Genomic DNA, 19007 nt, shown 5'->3' on the forward strand with positions numbered 1-19007 from the left:
ACTCTACTGCTTGAGCCACAATGCCACTTCTGGTTTTCTGGTGGTTAATTGGAGATGAGTCTCGTAGACTTTCCTTCCTGGGCTGGCTTTGAACCTCGAAACTCAGATCTCAGCTAGGATTATAGGTGTGAGCCACCAGCGTCCGGCTTGTAGTAAAAAAAACATTTTATTAGCCTTAATACATATTTGCCACTGCATGTGTATGTGCACGTGTGTGTGTGTGGTTGTGTACATGTGTGTGTGTGCACTAGTACTGGGCCTTGAGCTCAGGGCCTAAAGCTCTCATTTGGCTTTTTTGCTGAAGGCTGGCACTCTACCACTTCAGCTGCTCTTCCACTTCCAACTTTTTTTTTTTTTTTTGTCAATTGTAGGGCTTGAACTCTGGGCCTGGGCACTGTCCCTCAGCTTTTCAGCTCAAGGCAAGTGCTCTACCACTTGAGCCACAGCACCACTTCTGGCTTTTTCTTATGTGGTGCTGAGGAATGGATCCCAGGGCCTCATGCATGCAAGGCAAGCACTGTACCACTGAGCCACCTTCCCAGCCCCCCACTTAACAACTTTTTGCTGGTTAATTGGAGATGAGTCTCACAGACTTTTCTTTGCCTAGGCTGGCTTTGAGCCATGACCAGAAGGGAGTGAAGACCAGGTGTAACCTTCAAAGTGATTTACTTTCTCTAGCTAGGCACTGCTGCCTAAAGTCTCCCGAACCTTGCAGAATAGCATTACCATCCAAGGGCCAAGCTTGCAATACATGAACCTGTAGGGAACACTGCATATTCAAGCTATAATGACCAGTAAGGTGTGTGTGTGGGGGGGGTGTGCATGCTGACACTGAGACTTGAATTTACCTTCACTTTCAATCAGCTTGCTTGCGTATTATGGCTGGCCCTCCACCACTTGAGCCATGCCTCTAGTTTTGTCTTTTTGCTTTCTGAATAGCTAAGATTATAGTCATGAGCCAGTTGCACTGCTAAGTTTTTTTCTCCTCCTCCTCCTCCTCCTCCTCCTTCTCCTCCTCCTCCCCCTTCTTCTGTGCCCATCCTGGGATTTTAACTCAGAGGCTGGGCAATGTCCTTGAGCTTTTTCTTTTAAAATTTTTTGTTATTACAAAGGTGATGTACAGAGGGGTTACAGTCACATGTCAGGTAAAGATTGCATTCTTTTTTGGGGGGGTACTGGTGATTAAACCCAGGATGTTGCACTTGCTGGACAAGTGCTTTGCTACTGAGCTACATCCCAGCCCTCCTAGAGCTAGTGCTCTAGCACTTTAGCCACAGCTCTATTTTTGGATTTTTTTCTTTTTTCTTTTTCTTTTTCTTTTTTTTTTTTTTTTGGGTAGCTAATTGGATATAAGAGTCTTATCAATTTTCTTGACTGGGTTAGCATTTATTTGTTTGTTTATTTGTTTTTGTCAGTCTGTAGAGCTTGAACTTGGGGCTTGGGCACTGTTCCTACACTCTTCAGCTCAAGGCAAGCACTCTACTGCTTGAGCCACAGCGCCACTTCTGGTTTTCTAGTGGTTTATTGGAGATTAGAATCTCACAGACTTTCTTGCCCTGGCTGGCTTTGAACCGTGATCCTTATATCTCAGCCTTCTGAGTAGGTAGGATTACAGGCGTGACGCCCGGCTCATTTGTTGGTTTTTTATTTTTATACTTTTTTTTTTTTTTTTTTTTTTTGGCGATTGTGGGGCCTGAGCTCTGGGCCTGGGTGCTGTCCCCTAGCTCTTCAGCTGTAGACCACTGCTCTACCACTTGAGCCTCAGCCCCACTTCCAGCTTTTTCTGCATATGTGGTGCTGAGGAATCGAACCTAGGGCCTCATGCATGCAAGGCAAGCACTCTACCACTAAGCCACCTTCCCAGCCCCTGGTTTTTTATTTTTGAGACGGGGACTTGCAAACTTTGTCTAGGTTAATCATGAATTTTTTAGTCCTCCTGCCTCTATTTCCTGAATAACTAGATTTACAGGTATGTACTACCATGCCTGGATTTTATTTTTTAAAGTATTTGGTGGTACAAAGAAAACCATATTTCTTGACATTTCTTAATGTCTTAGAATTGATCAGCATTGTGTCAGATTTGTACCTAAGTCCCACTGTTCCTCATTTCAGTCTTCAGGAAAGGATAAGTGACTGACTCAAAATGTTCCTCACAAGCTGAGTGTGGTAGCCCTAAGCTGGTCCCAAACTCAACAGTCCTTCTGCCTCCTGCCTCAGACTTCCCAGCATGAGCTTGCAGGCATCATCCCTTGTGCAGACATTCCTTTTCCCTGTTTCTAAAAAAATCTTGTTAGGGCCGGGCGCCGGTGGCTCACGCCTGTAATCCTAGCTACTCAGGAGGCTGAGATCTGAGGATCGTGGTTCAAAGCCAGCCCGGGCAGGAGAGACCGTGAAACTCCTATCTCCAATAAACCACCAGAAAACCGGAAGTGGCGCTGTAGCTCAAGTGGTAGAGCGCTTGCCTTGAGCTGAAGAGCTGAGGGACAGCGCCCAGGCCCTGAGTTCAAGCCCCACGACCGACCAAAAAAAAAAAAAAATCTTGTTAGGAGAAATCCCTTTTTAGAGCTGATTTTTTTTTTTCAGTCATGGGTCTTTGAACTCAGGGCCTGGGCACTGTCGCTAAACTCTTTTGTTCAAGGCTAGCCCTCTACCATTTGATCCACAGTGCCACTTCCAGTTTTCTGGTGGTTTATTGGAGATAAGAGTCTCACGGACTTTCCTGACTGAGCTGGCTTTGAACCAAGATCCTCAGATCTCAGCCTCCCTACTAGCTAGGATTATAGGCCTGAGCCACTGGCTCCTGGCTTGTTAGAGCTCATTTTAAAACATTTTAATCTTTTCAAGAATCTTTTAAGGGGCTGGGAAGGTGGCTCAGTGGTAGAGTGCTTGCCTTGCATGCCTGAGGCCCTGGGTTCGATTCCTCAGTACCACATAAGCAAAAAGAAAAAAGCCAGAAGTGGCCCTGTGGCTCAAGTGGTAGAGTGTTAGCCTTGAGCTGAAGAGCTGAGGGACAGCGCCCAGGCCCAGAGTTCAGGCCCCACAACCGGACCCAAAAAAAAAAAAAAAAGTTTTAAGATTTAATTTTTTTTAATGTTGATGTGTATAGTACCTGTCTTCTTTCTCCCTAGCACTCGGCCTTTCCATTTTTCTCCTCTTCTAGTCCTTTGAATATTTAACATCATATTTCCAATAGTAGAATTAACAAGCAAGACTGTCAACTCAGTTTTACACAGGCACAGAACTGCTTGAATAGCTGGGCACTGGTAGCTCACTTCTGTAATCCTACCTACTTAGGAGGCTGAGATCTGATGATAGAAGCTCAAAGCAATCCCAGGAAAATAAATCTGAGATACTCTTATTTCCAGTTTACCAGCAAAAGGCCGGAAGTAGAGGTGTGACTCAAGGGTAGGATGCGAGCCTTTAGTGGAAAAAGCCAAACAAGATTTTGAGGCCTGAGTTCAAGCCCAAGTACCAGCACAAAACAAAACCTGTTTGAATAAAGTTAGTGTTGCTTAAAAGTGATGTACAGTTACTGGAACTGCACCAACTCAAAGCACTTCTTGGGCTGAGGTACTGCTGTATCCTGGTGATTCTGGGCTAGTCATTTACTAACCAATGCAACCCTTCCTCCTTCATCTGCAAAATGCCATTGACATGCATACTCAGTGACAAGTCACTGAGCAACAGTGTATGGGAACATTTTCAATAGCATGGCATGTGGTATGCAGTAGGAGTATGTCCATAAATGCCCTCTCCTTATTGAGGTTGCTGCTCTATGCTGACTAAATCATTGTATAGTGTTTAAAAGAAGTGCTTGATAATGACAGAATTAATGTCTTAAAAATGGCTTGAATATATGCCATCAAATCAAAGTCTACCAATTAATAATGTTTATATGCAGAGCCTATAAAAAGCAGGATTAGCTTAAACAGAAATGAAAAAGAAATTGATGTGTGTGGTATGGAGGGTGACTATGGCTGACACAGCTGCCTTTCAAACTAAATAGGATTTGGTATTGCTTTTGTTTGCACTTATCTTGGATGATTAGAATATAACCATTTCCAGTGGTCTTGGGTCATATTATTTTTTTGGCAAGAAATAATTCTCAATCTAGCTAAGATTTATTAAGGTGTCAGTTAAGACTAGATGTCATTTTTTTTTTTTTTTTTGTCGGTCGTGGGGCTTGAACTCTGGGCCTGGGCGCTGTCCCTCAGCTCTTCAGCTCAAAGCGAGCGCTCTACCACTTGAGCTACAGCGCCACTTCCGGTTTTCTGGTGGTTTATTGGAGATAGGAGTCTCACAGTCTCTCTTGCCTGGGCTGGCTTTGAACCTCGATCCTCAGATCTCAGCTCCTGAGTAGCTAGGATTACAGGCGTGAGCCACCAGCGCCCGGCAAGACTAGATGTCATTTAACTGAAAGGACTACCAAACACATTTTAGAATTCTTGGAATTCTACCTGATTCATCTCTTTTATCCTAGCTTGTCCCAGAATCCCTGGAATGTTTGAATACCAGTGTCTTCTTACTACAAGAAAGATTTAAAAACCTTTGTTTTGGGCTGGGAAGATGGCTCAGTGGTAGAGTACTTGCCTTGCATGCGTGAGGCCCTGGGTTTGATTCCCCAGCACCACATAAGCAAAAAGAAAAAAAAAGCCGGAAGTGGTGCTGTGGCTCAAGTGGTAGAGCACTAGCCTTGAGCTGAAAAGCTGAGGGACAGTGCCCAGGCCCAGAGTTCAGGCCCCATGACCGGACACAAAACAAAACAAAAAAAAAACAAAAAAACCTTTGTTTTCATTCCAGGACCCATACGAAGTGGAGACAGGAGAATTATGAGTTCAAGGCTAGCCTGACTATTGTAGTGAAACATTTCAAAAATCCACTGGCTGGGCACAGGTAGTTAGTTCATGTTTATAATATTAGCTACTCAGGAGGCTGAGAGCTAGAGGATCACAGTTGAAAGCTAGCCTAGACAGAAATTATTGTCAGCTCTGGAGTTTGAACTCAAGGCCTGAGTTCTGTTCCTGAGTTTTTCCCACTCAAAGCTAGCATTCTGCCACTTTGAGTCACAGTGCCACTTCTTGTTTTCTAGTGGTTAATTGGAGATAAGAGTCTCATGGACTTTTCTGCCTGGGCTGGCTTCAAACCATGATCCTCAGATGTCAGCCTCCTGAGTAGTTAGGATTACAGGCATGAGCCACCACCAGCACCAGGCAAGAAATTGTTTTTAATGAAAAATGTTATGTAGCATTTATCGCAAATTGGAATTTTATTATCTCTCTATATATACATTATTGAACTGGATCAAAACATTTCATATCGCAGTTGCCTTTCTAACAAACACTATGAAATCAGTACAATAATATATAGGAGGCCCAGAGTCTCATTGGTGCTGGTGACTCACATCTATAATTTGAGTTACTTCCTTTTTTCAACCAGTAGCTGGATATGATAGCACACCTGCCATTCCATCTAGAGTGGAAAGTGTAAAATAGATTCTGTCCAGGGCTGGGATTGTGGCTTAGTGGTAGAATGCTTGCCTAGCATTCATGGAGCCCTGGGTTCAATTCCTCAGTACCACCTAAGCAGAAAAAGCCAGAAGTGGTGCTATGGCTCAGGCAGTAGAGTGCAACCTTGGGCAGTAGAGTGCTATCCTTGAGCAAAAGAAGCTCAGGGGCAGTGCCTAGGCCTGAATTCAAGGCCCAGGACTTTTGGGGGGGAGGCGGGGGACCGTGGTGGGAGAGTTGTCTGTCCAGGCACACACACCAGGAAGAAGTAAGGCCTCCCACTCTTCTTTGGCTTTTTTGCTCAAGGTAGCCCTCTACTGTGTGAGCACACCTCTGTTTCTGGCTTTTTGCTATCTAATTAGAGATAAATGTCTCAAAGAACTGGGATCTTCAGATCTCAGCCTCTTGAGTAGCTAGAGTTATGGGCATGAGCCACTGACACTCAACTAGAACTGACTCAACTTTTGGAGAACATGCAAAATTAATTGATTATAACAGTAATTAAGTTATTTATTTGTTTGAAAGGTGAGTCATTTGGGATAGGAAAGAGGGATATGTTATGGATGGGAGACTCTCATTCATGCAGTATCAGCTTTCCTGGAGAAGTGTACTTAAATTGTGTGAAAAATATAAACTCTCCCCCAAAATACTTGTGTTTCTTGAGTTTTGTGGTCTTGCAACCTCCTCTGACTCCTGGACCCATGCTTTCTTGCTTTGTGCCTTGGTGTACCTACCTGTGAAACTTGGCTTCTCTGATTTTCAGAATGTCTCTATTTACACAGGCAGTTGTGGATTCTGTATACCTATCCAAAGAGTGGGGGCAAAATGGAGATGGGGTGAGTCTTGCTTTGTATGAATGCAGACCACTTTCCTAGAAAGCTCTATTCTTAAAATGTTTCCAACCCTCCCTTGACCTGAGCGCTTCACCCCCACCTAATCCCAGCTTCTTTCCATTATGCCAAGTCTTCTTTTCTTCTCTCCCTTTCCCTCTCCTTGTCATTCTTCTCCTGGTTCCTTTCAGAGATAAAACAACAAATTCTTCCCCTTGTCTAGTGCACAGCAATTTCCCTTTCTTGACAACCATTCTGGGATCTTGACAGCCATTCTGCAGGGAACCACCCACACCAAGGGGACTGGACATGAGAGGTGGGGGGCCTGTACCGAGGGAACACACTTTCACAAAGAAAGCCTCTTCAAAGAGGAATTCTGTTAGCCATTGGGAAGACAAAATAGTGAATTTGCCACCATGTTACAAGACAGCCACAAATACCAATCTCAAGCTTTATTGAATCTGGAATAAAGTGTCACAAATCTAAAAACTGGTTGTGTGTATAATTTATCCAGATCATAAACTCTAGCTATCTTCAACTAATCTAATGTCCTTGTATATAGAAAATGTATTGCTTTTAAGGAATCCTGCTGCTTGCTAAAGGTCATGAACCCAATTAGCACAGAAGAGTCTCCTGTAAAAGTGGTCGGTGTTTTACTTATGCAAAAACAATTCATATTCCAGTGTTTTTGTTACAATGATTTTGCTTCTGACCGTTTTAGGTTACAGGCAAAGATAACATATCTTCTTTAAATCCTGAACAAATGCAGACACATTTTTTTTAGGAAGTAGACCATTAATACTTACTTGCATCTATGACTTAGTTATCCATAAATGACTAAATCTTTGATTGCTCTTAGCTAAAAACAAAGTCATAGTTGTTTTTTTTTTAACCCCCATTCTTTCCCATCAGTTTTGAGGACTTACAGGGAAGTCACTGCATTGTAACATACTGAACCTTTATTGAAATTATAAATAAAATTCATGAAATTGCTTTTTCTTGTCATATATCAGCACATGCTTACAGATTTTTTCCCCTTTTTAGGTAATAGAAGAGAAGAAACATAATCAATGATTGTGAAATAAATGGAAGAAGATGGAAAAAACTTAATGGGTAAGAGAGAAAGCTATAATAAAGCTTTATTAATGTAAATTGTTCACAATAGTATCATGTATGGACATAGAATCCTATCAGAGTAAGGTATCAGTCATGATCTTTATCTTATACCTTTTTTGAATTTTTGCTCCCTGATTCTGTTAGCCATGTAAAATTTCAATACCATGAATTAACTAAGATTTGGGTAACAGCCATGTTTGAAAATAAAATAAAACCTGGAAATCAGCTCACATACTAAAAGAAGTCTAGGGTAGGTCTTGAAGTGAAGTTTACTGGGGGCTCAGTAGCAGCCATGCCTGTCCCCTGACCTGGCAAGAGTAATTGTCCATCCTTTCTCTTTTTCCAAATACCATTAGGAGCTATGATATTAGTCTCATCTTGGAGTCTTGCTCATTTGGGCAGGTGCATATGTGTGTAAGATAGATATTGAATAGAATTTCAGGGAAAACCCAATAAGAAGCTTTTAAATTTAGAGGTCCACACATTCTTATTGTAAAAAATTCAAATATCAAAATTCTCTAACTGAATATGGGTCCCCTTCCAGAGTCTCTTAGTGTATGCTATGCATTTCTGCAGACTTCTTTGCCTAGTGATGATACACAGGGACTGTTTTTGACCAGTTACTATTTACTTGAGATTTGGCAAATTAATCTCTCTATGTGTCTCAATGCCTCACCTTTAATATGGGGACAATATAATATCTATTTTACAGTGAGGTTGAGAACTAATCTACATGAAAAACTTGAAATAATCCTGGAATATAGTAAATGTTCAGTAAGTATTAGCTATAATTTTCATATGTATTCTAGTTAGCATTTCTTTCTCTGTGTTTTCTTTTTTCTTTTTCTTTCTTTTTTTTTTTTTTTTTTTTTTGGTGCCAGTCCTTGGACTGGAACTCAGGACTTGTGCACTGTTTCTGAGTTTTTTTGGTTCAAGGCTAGCACTCTATCACTTGAGCCACAATTCCATTTCTGGCTTTTTGGCAGATAATTGGAGTCTTCATAGACTTTTCTGCCCAGGCTGGCTTCAAACCTCGATCCTCAGATCTCAGCTTCATGAGTAGCTAGGATTGCATGTATGAGCCACTAGTGCCCGGCCCAGTTAAATTTCTGCGTATTAGCCTTCCATGCAAGGATCTTTCTCTCACACACTCTAATAGCTAAACCATCTCTGGATATGGTTAACCCTGGTGGCAAAAGATTTCTTGGGAAAGTTTTCATTTTGGCTTCCAGATTCATATCTCTCTGTATCTGCTCCTAGACTGTGAGAATAGACTCTGTATACTTCATACCTTACAGTGTATATGATGCTACAAGTATGTGTGAATAAGCAACTATATCTTCATGTTATAATAGTTTCACCGCAACTATAACAGTATCTGTCAAGGCAGTACCCACAGTTCTCTTATGTCTAACCACTCAGTCAAATTTTCTTTTTTCTTTTCTCTATCTCTCCTTCCCTCCCTCTCTCCCTTTCTCTGCCTTCCTATCTTTTTTTCTTTTCTTTTTTCTTTTGTTTTTTGGTTGGTCGTGGGGCTTGAACTCTAGGCCTGGGTACTGTCCCTCAGCTCTTCAGCTGAAGGCAAGCGCTCTGCCACTTGAGCCATAGCACCACTTCCAGCTTTTTCTGATTATATGGTGCTGAGGAATCGAACCCAGGACCTCATGCATGCAAGGCAAGCACTCTACCACTGAGCCACTTTCCCAGCCCACTTCCTTCCTTTCTTGCTTTCTTGCTTGTGCTTTTGTTCAGCTTTTTCTGTTCAGGCTTAGTGTTCTACCACCTGAGTTATGTCTCCACTTCCAGCTTTTTGTTGATTAATTGGTGATAAAAGTATCTTGGGGGAAGTGGTGCTGTGGTGGCTCAAGTGGTAGAGTGCTCACCTCGAGGTGAAAAGCTGGGGGACAGCACCCAGGCCCAGAGTTCAAGTCCCATGACCGACAAAACAAACAAAAAAACAGAAAAAATATTCTCTGAAAATAGGGGGCTGAGAAGGTAGCTCAATTGTAGAATGCTTGTCTTGCATGCGTGAGGCCCTGGGTTCAATTCCTTAGCACCACATAAGCAGAAAAAGCTGGAAGTGGTGCTGTGGCTCAAGTGGCAGAGCGCTAGCCTTGAGCTGAAGAGCTAAGGGACAGTGCCCAGGCCCAGAGTTCAGACCCCACAACCAACAACAACAACAAAAAAGTATCTTGGGGAAGTGGCACTGTGGCTCAAGTGGTAGAATGCTCGCCTTAAGCTGAAGAGCTGAGGGACAGGGCTCAGGCCCAGATTTCAAGCCCCATGACTGACAAAAAAAAAAGTGTAATATTTCCTGGACAAGTCACCATAACCAATTTGTTTTGCTTGCTTCTGGGTAGAACATTTGAAATCATATATCTTCTTAATTATGAGGAAATTCTTGATGTGAGATGATTATTCATTAAAGTTTTTTTTTTTGTTTTTTTTTTTTACTTACCATATTTTGAATATAGCTGTTTTGCTTCATTACAGTTTGTAGTGTTAGAAATCACCTGAAGTGGGGCTGGGAAGGTGGCTCAGTGGTAGAGTGCTTGTCTTGCATGCATGAGGCCCTGGGTTCAATTCTTCAGCACCACATAAGCAGAAAAAGCCGGAAGTGGCACTGTGGCTCAAGTGGTAGAGCACTAGCCTTGAGCTGAAGAGCTGAGGGACAGCGCCCGGCCCAGAGTTCAGGCCCCACGACCAGACCCCCCCCCCTAAAAAAAAAAAAAAGAAAGAAAGAAATCACCTGAAGTAGCTCAAGAACAACACCTGTTTAGAAAGGATTAGAGTGTGCTAATGTGTAGATTACTGTTTGGCTGCTATTCATAGAAACAGGTAGACTGAAAGACTTAGCAGTGGGGCAGCTGGAACTGATTGGTAATGGGAAATAGCTCTTTTGTCCTGTTAAATAATATTGAATGACAGTCAGCAGAAAGTTGTACAAGAGAAGAAAAGCCAGGGGAAAGGTGACTTATGGGTCTTATAATTAGAATGTCACTTATAAGTGATGGTCTAAAAAGTAAATGTGCATTAACAGCTGACATTTATACTGAACTGGATGGAGTTTTAGTATGTGGGTTTTGTTCTGGGGTCTGTCTTGTCAGAGAGAAGCCTTGGCTTTTCTTTTCTTCAAATAGCAATTCACTTCTTGTTGAAATATACATTATAGGACAAAGAGAGTGATATTTAAAGTAGCAACTGTACTGATAAAATGTCTTGGCTTTCCTTCAGGCGTGTTTTCTCTGTCTTTCCTCCTCCTTTTTTTTCTCCCACCTTCCTTCTCTCTTTTGAGAATTGCTTCTGAATGCTTGTCGGTTATGGCTCTCAGCAAGCATGCCATTGAAAGCCATATCTCAGGGGGCTGGCCCGGGACCGGCAAACCTCTTTCAGGAGCTCATGAGATCAAAACTATTTTCATTACAATGCTAAAACGTACCTTGCTTTTCCCACCCTCGTTTGCTCTAACATGGGCAGTGAATTTTCCAAGGGCTACCTCACTTTGGAGCTGACTAGATGCAGAAGCAGACAAGAGAACCCAATTTCTTCCTTAATTAATTTTGGGCATTAAAAAGATTTTTTGCTGGCACCAGTAGTTCACACTTGTAATACTAGCTACTCAGGAGACTGAGATCTGAGAACCACAGTTCAAAGCCAGCTTGAGCAGGAAAGTCTGTGAGACTCTTGGTTCTACTTGACCACCAAAAAGCCCTAAGTGGAGCTGTGGCTCAAGTGTTAGAGTGCGAGCCTTGAAAAAAAGAGCTCAGAGACAGTGCCCAGGTCCTGAGTTCATGCCCCTGGACCAACATAAAAATTTTTGTTTTGAGTATTTAAGACATGGTCAATTTCATGAGATTTGCTGTAGTTTGTTTCTACATCAGAACATTTCAGTCACCCCACTGTAGGCTACAAAGTCCTTTTTATGAGTATCTAAGCCCAGTGTTTTTGTTTGGTTTCCTTCCAACTTCGGGAAGCACTTTCCTGGACAGTTGTTGCTGCTGTTTTTTTTGGGGGGGGGGTTTGGTGGGGCGGGGGGTAGTGTCAGGGTTTGAACTCCAGGGCCTTGACTTGCTAGGAAGGCCTGGTACCACTTTAGTCATACCTCCTGGACAGCCTTTTATCTTACTTTTTTTTTTGGGGGGGGGTTCTATGGTGGGGCTTGAACTCTGGGCTTACGCGCTGTCCCTGTGCTCTTCAGCTCAAGGTGAGCGCTCTACCACTTGAGCCACAGTGCCACTTCTGGTTTTTTTCTAGTGGTTTATTGGAGATAAGAGTCTCACGGAGTTTCCTTCCCGGGCTGGCTTTGAACCGCGATCCTCAGATCTCAGCCTTCTGTGTAGCTAGGATTACAGGCATGAGCCACCGGTGCCCGGCTTTATCTTACATTGTTAACTGAACATCTATCATGTCACAATCATGTTGTACAAGGGGTTAAAAACAAGGCAGTGAACAAAATAAAAGCAAAAAAATTCTCCTTCCAGACATTGAGCCCTGGATGCAGCTCCCTCTACTGGGGAAATGGGTTGACAGCCATGGTGGAGCTTAATTTTGGCTGATTGAATGACTTGCATCTTTTTAATGTGTGTGTGTGTGTGTGTGTGTGTGTGTGTGTGTGTGTGTGTGTGTGTGTGTGTGTGTGTGTGTGTGTGTGTGTGTGTGTGTGTGTGTGTGTGTGTGTGTGTGTGTGTGTGTGTGTTGGTACTGGGACTTGAACTCAGGGACAGGGTGCTGTTCCTTAGCTTTTTCCACTCAAGGCTATTGTTCTGCCACTTGAGCCACACCTCCACTTCCAGCTTTATGCTGGTTAATTGGAGATAAAAATCTTGGGATTTCCTACCCTGGCTGGCTTCAAACCACAATCCTCAGATTTAAGCCTCCTGACAGCTCAAATTACAGGCATGAACCACTGGTGCCCAGCTATTCAGCATTCTTGTTTTAGTTGGCTTATTTTTGAAATTGTAAAGAATTTTATAAAGAAATTTAACTTTAGTAAAAGTTAACTACCAAGTGGTTTTAAGATTTATTGTAGTTTTTATTCTAAATGTTTTTATTTACTATTTGAAAACTGTTCTTATGTGTGACATTTTCTTTGCCTGTGATTTCTTTAAAGAGACTTTTATAAAGGAAGAGAATTACTTGGCTCATTAGTTTGAATCACCTAATAATGACTTGAAGGTTAACTAATCAGCCATCAGCCTCCTGTCTTATCACTCACTAACTTCATCCATTTCCAAGTGCAGGCAGTAGGGCACACCATTAGAATATTAATGAAAAAAGAACTAGCATTCAAAATGTGAATTACCAAAAATATTCTCTAAAGATTATCTTAATCTTAAAGCCTTTTAATAGCAGGTTTAAAAAATTGGGCAGTTTAGTCTTTGTTTCATGGAAAGTGTGAGAAGAAAAAAAATCAAATGATGGTTGTCGATTTAGCATTGCTTCCTGGCAGGTGCCCCAATCTCACCTGCACCTGGTGTACCTAAGACCAGAATGTCTTCTGCCTGTGTGACAGAGACAGTCATTTGGCTGTTCATGGCTGAGGAAGGGGGAATTGAAGACATCTAAACTCTTCTTTTTGGTCTTATATATTATATATTAATCTACCTTCAGACCTCCACAGGTATGTAATATGGGGCCTCCAGTTTGAGCTTTTTTGAGTTTGGACGTTCTAGCCAGCTTGTTTCTTGTGTATTTTTCTGTGGTATAGGCAACATTTATAATCTAGCATGCATTTGTCCCTTGTGGTTTCCATTCCTCCATTTCTACTCCTTTATTGTGTTTTGCTAGGGTTTCAAGGAAAGAAGGTACACATGTATGCATTCTGCCATGCTTTGCTGAGGAGTCCAAGGTTAAACATAATATTCTGAACGTATGCAACACACTAGGAATTGTCTTTTACTTTATAAATCCCTTCAAGGGAAATGAAAACAAGAGGGTTTTTTTCTTTGTTGCTGTTTTTGCTTTCTTTTTGTCTTGTTTGTTTATTTGTCTTTGGGAGGGCAAGGGGGCCACAGAAATATAGGGACAAAGGGTAAACAAATGCAGCAGTGGTCCTCACTGCTATGCTACTTGTGGGTGGGATGGGAGGGAAAAATGGAGAGAGCAAAGGAAAAGGTGATGTTGTACAAAAAGAAATAGACTCTTGGCGGGGCGCTTATACTTGTAATCTTAGATACTCAGAAGGCTGTGATCTGAGTGTCTTGTTCAAAGCCAGCCCAGGCAGAAAAGTCAGTGAGACTTCTCTCCAGTTAATCACCAGAAAACTGGAAGTGGTGCTGTGGCTCAAAGTGATAAAGTGCTGGCCTTGAGCAAAAGAGCTCAGGGATAGTACCCAAGCCCCAAGTTCAAGCCTGACTGACCAAAAAAGGAAAATGTATTATTTACCTGACTTATATAACTGTAATCCCCTTGTAAATCACCTTTATTATACCAATAAATTTTTTTTAATCCCTTCAAGATGGGTTCATTGGCAAGTATCTTTAGTCCCAGCTACTAGAGAGGCTGAGGTGGGAGGATCAGTTAAATCCAGGAATTAGAGACCAGTCTGGGCCACATAGAGACTCAGACTCTATGGACTCTGTGTTCTGATTTTTTCCTGTTGCTTTTCTTTTTGCTGTATACATAACTGTGATGGAGTTTTATAGGCACATAAGAGAGAGACCCATAAAGGCACATAAGAGGTTCATAATGAATAATAAATTTAAACAATTCTAACAATATGCTTTAATAAAAATTATGTGACTGTGGTTCTCTATCTCAGAATGTCTCATTCTCCTGTACTCACTGCTGTCCTCATGATGTTGAGAGATGATACAGTGCTCTGTGAAGACAGGAAGTGAAGTGAATGGCATAGACATTGTGATGTAGGGTTAAGCTGTTACTGACCTTGTGACGCTAGTCAGGCATTGAGGAGGATCACCTAGCCAATTACTCATGCAGGTAACAGAGGCTTCAGAAAGGGAAATCATGTGTAACTGAGGACCACTGTGAAGGATAAGGCAGAGTAAAGCTACAAAGGAGTGGGTGGCCAGGGAGATGGGAAGAAGCCCTTTATGGAATGCTCAGAGAAAGAGCAGTTCCATAGGGGAACTAAAAATAACCCATGTCTCACTAGAGCACAGACATAGCATAAAGGAAAAACTCTGGAGAAGTGTGCAAGATGGGACCATTTAGACTCTATGTGTGTGTGGGTGTGGTGTGCGCACATGTATGCGTGCACGTGTGCGCATGTATATATGTGCACAGGCGCAAGGGCATGTACAGGTGCTGGGACAGGAAGTAGCCACAGATTCCCTGTTGTCTGCTGAGTCCTGCTTTAGACATTTAGGATAATGCTGTGAACAAACTAGACCGAGGTCCTCACCCTCCTACAGCTTCTAGTCTGGGGGGAGAAATGGTATAATAAGTAAATATATATTATGTTTAGGCAGTACTTGTCAGGCAGGAAATCAGAGCGGGATTGGGTTATAAGAGTGGGACTTGCGGTACAGCTGTACAGAGTAGACAGCCAAGGCTTCACAGGAAAAATCACATCCAAGCACACACTTGAAGTGAGGAAGCCAGCCATTCTGAGCAGGTGAGGCAGACTTGCGCTGTCTTAAGAAGAGGGAATTCCGGGGGTGTTGGAGGAGCAGTGAGGTGGCCAGTGTGATTGAAGAGGAACCTAGGCAGGGTGACAGTGTTGGGAGATCAGAGAGCCAAGAGGGTCTGACTTCTTAGTCATTGTAGTTTTGTTGTTTTTCCCCTTCAGTTGTGGGGCTTGAACTCAAAGCCTGAGTGCTCTCCCTGAGCCTCTGTGTTCAATGCTAGTGCTCTACCACTTGAGCCACAGAGCCACTTTCCTTAGTCATTGTCATAATGTGAGGGCTAGAAATGAAGCCATGTTTGTAAGGGAGAATCAATAGCATGAGGAACTGATAGAATGTGGAAGGTGGTGAAAAGGAAGTCTTGATCACAGAGAGAATGCAGTGAGCTGAGAATGTCAACACTGAGAATTCCTTTAAGAGAATAAAGCAGCTGGGGCAGGCAGGCTTAGATTCGATTATGGAAATCTTTTTTATTACGACCTTGGGGAAGAGGTAATATTGATTGCATCCATTATGAAGGGGGAAGCCTCTTACCACAAAATGGGTTTTCTTTGCTTTTTGGTTGCCACTAATTAGGGACAGGTTTGACTGTTCAGAACCACTAGGAGGATGCCTGAGGGATGGGACAGCCTTGTGGGGCTAGATGTGGACGAGCACGGAGAACACTGACACATGCCACAACTACACACGCATGGTTTCCATTTTGTTCTTATCCCCAAGCTTTTAAAATGGCTGCTAAATTCCTGGTTGGCATTAATGGAGTTGAATAGTATAGCAGCTGCTTCTGCTGAGATCAGAGCCATTACAACTCTGCATCTGCACTAAACGTGGTTTCAGGAGATCCATCCATCCCCGAATCTTCACTTATACATAAGCTATGCAAGTCTGTGTGTGATGCCTGGGTTACACAGGTAACAGTGACATTATTCCCTAGCCTCTAGAACTTCAAAGTTGAATTAGGTCCTGGTATGGTGGGGGCACCCAGTAATCCCAGCACTCAGGAGTTTGAGGCTAGCCTCAAGCATAGTAAGACTCTGTTTAAAAAAAAAAAATCAAGCCGGGCGCCGGTGGCTCACGCCTGTAATCCTAGCTACTCAGGAGGCTGAGATCTGAGAATCGCGGTTCAAAGCCAGCCCGGGCAGGAAAGACCGTGAGACTCCTATCTCCAATAAACCACTAGAAAACCGGAAGTGGCGCTGTAGCTCAAGTGGTAGAGCGCTCGCCTTGAGCTGAAGAGCTGAGGGACAGCGCCCAAGCCCAGAGTTCAAGCCCCATGACCGACAAAAAAAAAAAAAAAAATCAAATAGAATAACAGGTATGCCATATTATTAGGTATGAAGGAGGTTATAGGATACCATGGCTATAGGATACCATAGGCTAAGGTGAACAAACTTCACAAGAAGAGGTTAATATCTAAATCTATGCTCTTTTCATCTGCTGCCTAGTATGTATAATACTTCCTTTTCCTCTATCCCTACTTTGCCTCCTTCCTTCCCTTCTTCTCCCTTCACTATCTTCCTTCTTGCCTCCTTTCCCTCCCTCCTATGCTGGGGATAGAACCTAAGGCTTTGTGGGCTAGGAATGTGGCTTAATGGTAGAGTGCTTGCCTAGCATGTATGAAGCCCTGGGTTCGATTCCTCAGTACCACATAAATAAGAAAGGCTGGAAGTGGTGCTGTGGCTCAAGTGGTAGAGTGCTAGCCTTGGGCAGAAGCAGCTCAGAGACAGTGCCCAGGACCTCAGTTTAAGCCCAGGACTGGCAAAAAAAAAAAAAAGAATCCAGGGCTTTGTGAATGCAAAGCATGTATTCTACTACAAGCTATGCTTCGCCCCCTTCTGGCTTTCCAAGTGCATCAGACTCATCTTTCTGAGGAAAATTTTTGCCTATAGACTCCTGAATGGCCTCCCCATTCTTTCCCAGTATTTTGTAGACTGTACTAGCCAGGGGAGAAAACAACTACATAACAGAAGGTAAATAAGATAAGCATATATGGAATTTTTTTTTGTTTTTGTTTTTGTTTTGTTGGTTGTGGGGCTTGAACTCTGGGCTTGGGCACTGTCCCTGAGCTCTTCAGCTCAGCTAGTGCTCTACCACTTGAGCCACAGCACCACTTCCAGTTTTCTGGTGGTTAAATGAAGATAAAAGTCTTACAGACTTTCCTGCCCTGGCTAGCTTTAAACTGTGATCCTCACATCTCAGCCTCCTGAGTAGTTAGGATTACAGACGTGAGTCACTGGCACCCAGCAGGAATTTATTTTTTATGTTCAATTTATAATTAAAATTAAGCTGGGTACCTATAATTAATTCTAGCTACTTATGACCCTGAAATCTGAGGATCAAGCCAGTTCAGGCAGACAGATCCTAGAAGACTATCTCCCAATTAACTAGCAAAAAGCCACAATTGGAAGTGTGGCTTCAAGGGCACACCCATAAACTGAACATGTGTAGATTTGATCCTAAACAGCAATCTCAAAAGACCTAGAATTCAACTAAACGCTAGTCACTACTGAAGTCTTAAACTGGAGACTTGATAGTACTCATGCCAATTAGATCCAGAGAGCACTACAAAGCTTTGAATGAGAAACCTATTTAAATTATACCCATTGAAGGTTAAACTCTGACTTGAATCCATCCAGATTAATTGCTTACTTAAAATCTCCAGGCACTGATAGATCACACCTGTGATCCTAGCTACTCAGGAGGCTGAGATCTGAGGATCACAGTTCAAAGCCAGCCCAGGCAGGAAAGTCTGAGACAGTTATCTCCAATAAACTACTCAAAAAGCCAGAGTGGCACTGTAACTCACGTGGTAGAGTGTTAGCCTTGAGCAAAAGAAACCCAGGGACAGTGCCCAAGCCAGGAGTTCAAGCCCTAGGACCTGCCCACCCCCCAACACACACACACACACACACACACACACACACACACACACACACACACACACACACACACACACACACACACACACACACACACACACACACACACACACACACACACACACACACACACACACACACACACACACACACACACACACACACACACACACCATCAACATTCTTTGGAGGATTTAAACAAGACCACCCAGAGTTTCATATTTTTATATTTAAAATACCTAGGGGGCTGGGAAGGTGGCTCACTGGTAGAATGCTTACCTTGCATGCATGAGTTCGATTCCTTAGCACCACATAAACAGAAAAAGCCAGATGTGGCTCTGTGGCTCAAAGTGGTAGAATGCTCACCTTGAGCTGAAGAGCTGAGGGACAGCGCCCAGGCCCAGAATTCAAGCCCCATGACCAACAAAAAATAAAATAAAAATAAAATACCTAGGATCCAAAATTATTCAGACTGCCAAGTACCAAAGAAAAGACAAGCTGGATGCCATCACTTAGCTGAGATCTGTCCCCTGCACATGGCCTTCTCTTCTATTTGACAAGTGTCAGCCACTTGGTATCTGTTGGACCAGAGACAACTGCCGGGCACCTATGTCTCCTGCCTATAATCTTAGCTACCCAAAAAGCTAGGATCTGAGGATCATGATTTGAAGACAGCCAGGCAGGAAAAAGTACATGAAATGCTAATCTCTAATTAAAACACACACACACACACACACGCACGCACGCACGCACGCACGCACGCACGTGTGTGCGCCAAAAGCGAAGCTGTGGCTAAGTGGTAGCCTTGAGCTAGAAAGCTGAGAGGTAGCACCAGGCCCTGAGTTCAAGCCTCAGTATCACTACAAAAACAAACCAACGAAACAACCATCAAAAGCTCATACAGGCTAACTTAGACTTCTAGGACCTGCCTGATCTAGTGCTGAGGTCAGCTTCTCCCAAACCACATGATCCCATGCTGGAAGAAGAGGATACTCAGGGTGAAAAACAACAGAGCTACTTTCAAGCTTCTTAAGACTTCCCTTTCTAACTAGGACTCTTAGGTTTCAAGAGCCTTTTTATAGAAGAACGGAG

At 42.9% G+C, this 19007-nt stretch overlaps 1 protein-coding gene across 11 annotated transcripts in view; it reads left to right on the forward strand.

The window, feature by feature from the left end:
- The window catches only part of Usp49 (ubiquitin specific peptidase 49), a 69911-nt gene that overhangs the window by 16765 nt on the left and 34139 nt on the right, over positions 1–19007 (forward strand). For 6 of the 11 annotated variants that reach the window (XM_070023750.1, XM_070023756.1, XM_070023758.1 and 3 more), the window contains exon 1: positions 14269–14389. In XM_070023750.1, the coding sequence (XP_069879851.1) occupies positions 14384–14389 (6 nt within the window). In that variant the 5' untranslated portion in view covers positions 14269–14383. The other 5 variants (XM_070023752.1, XM_070023751.1, XM_070023754.1 and 2 more) reach the window with 3 other exon arrangements.

This window comes from Dipodomys merriami, unplaced genomic scaffold, assembly GCF_024711535.1.
Source record: "Dipodomys merriami isolate MVZ:Mamm:240054 unplaced genomic scaffold, mDipMer1.0.p SCAF_16, whole genome shotgun sequence".
Lineage (NCBI taxonomy): Eukaryota > Metazoa > Chordata > Mammalia > Rodentia > Heteromyidae > Dipodomys > Dipodomys merriami.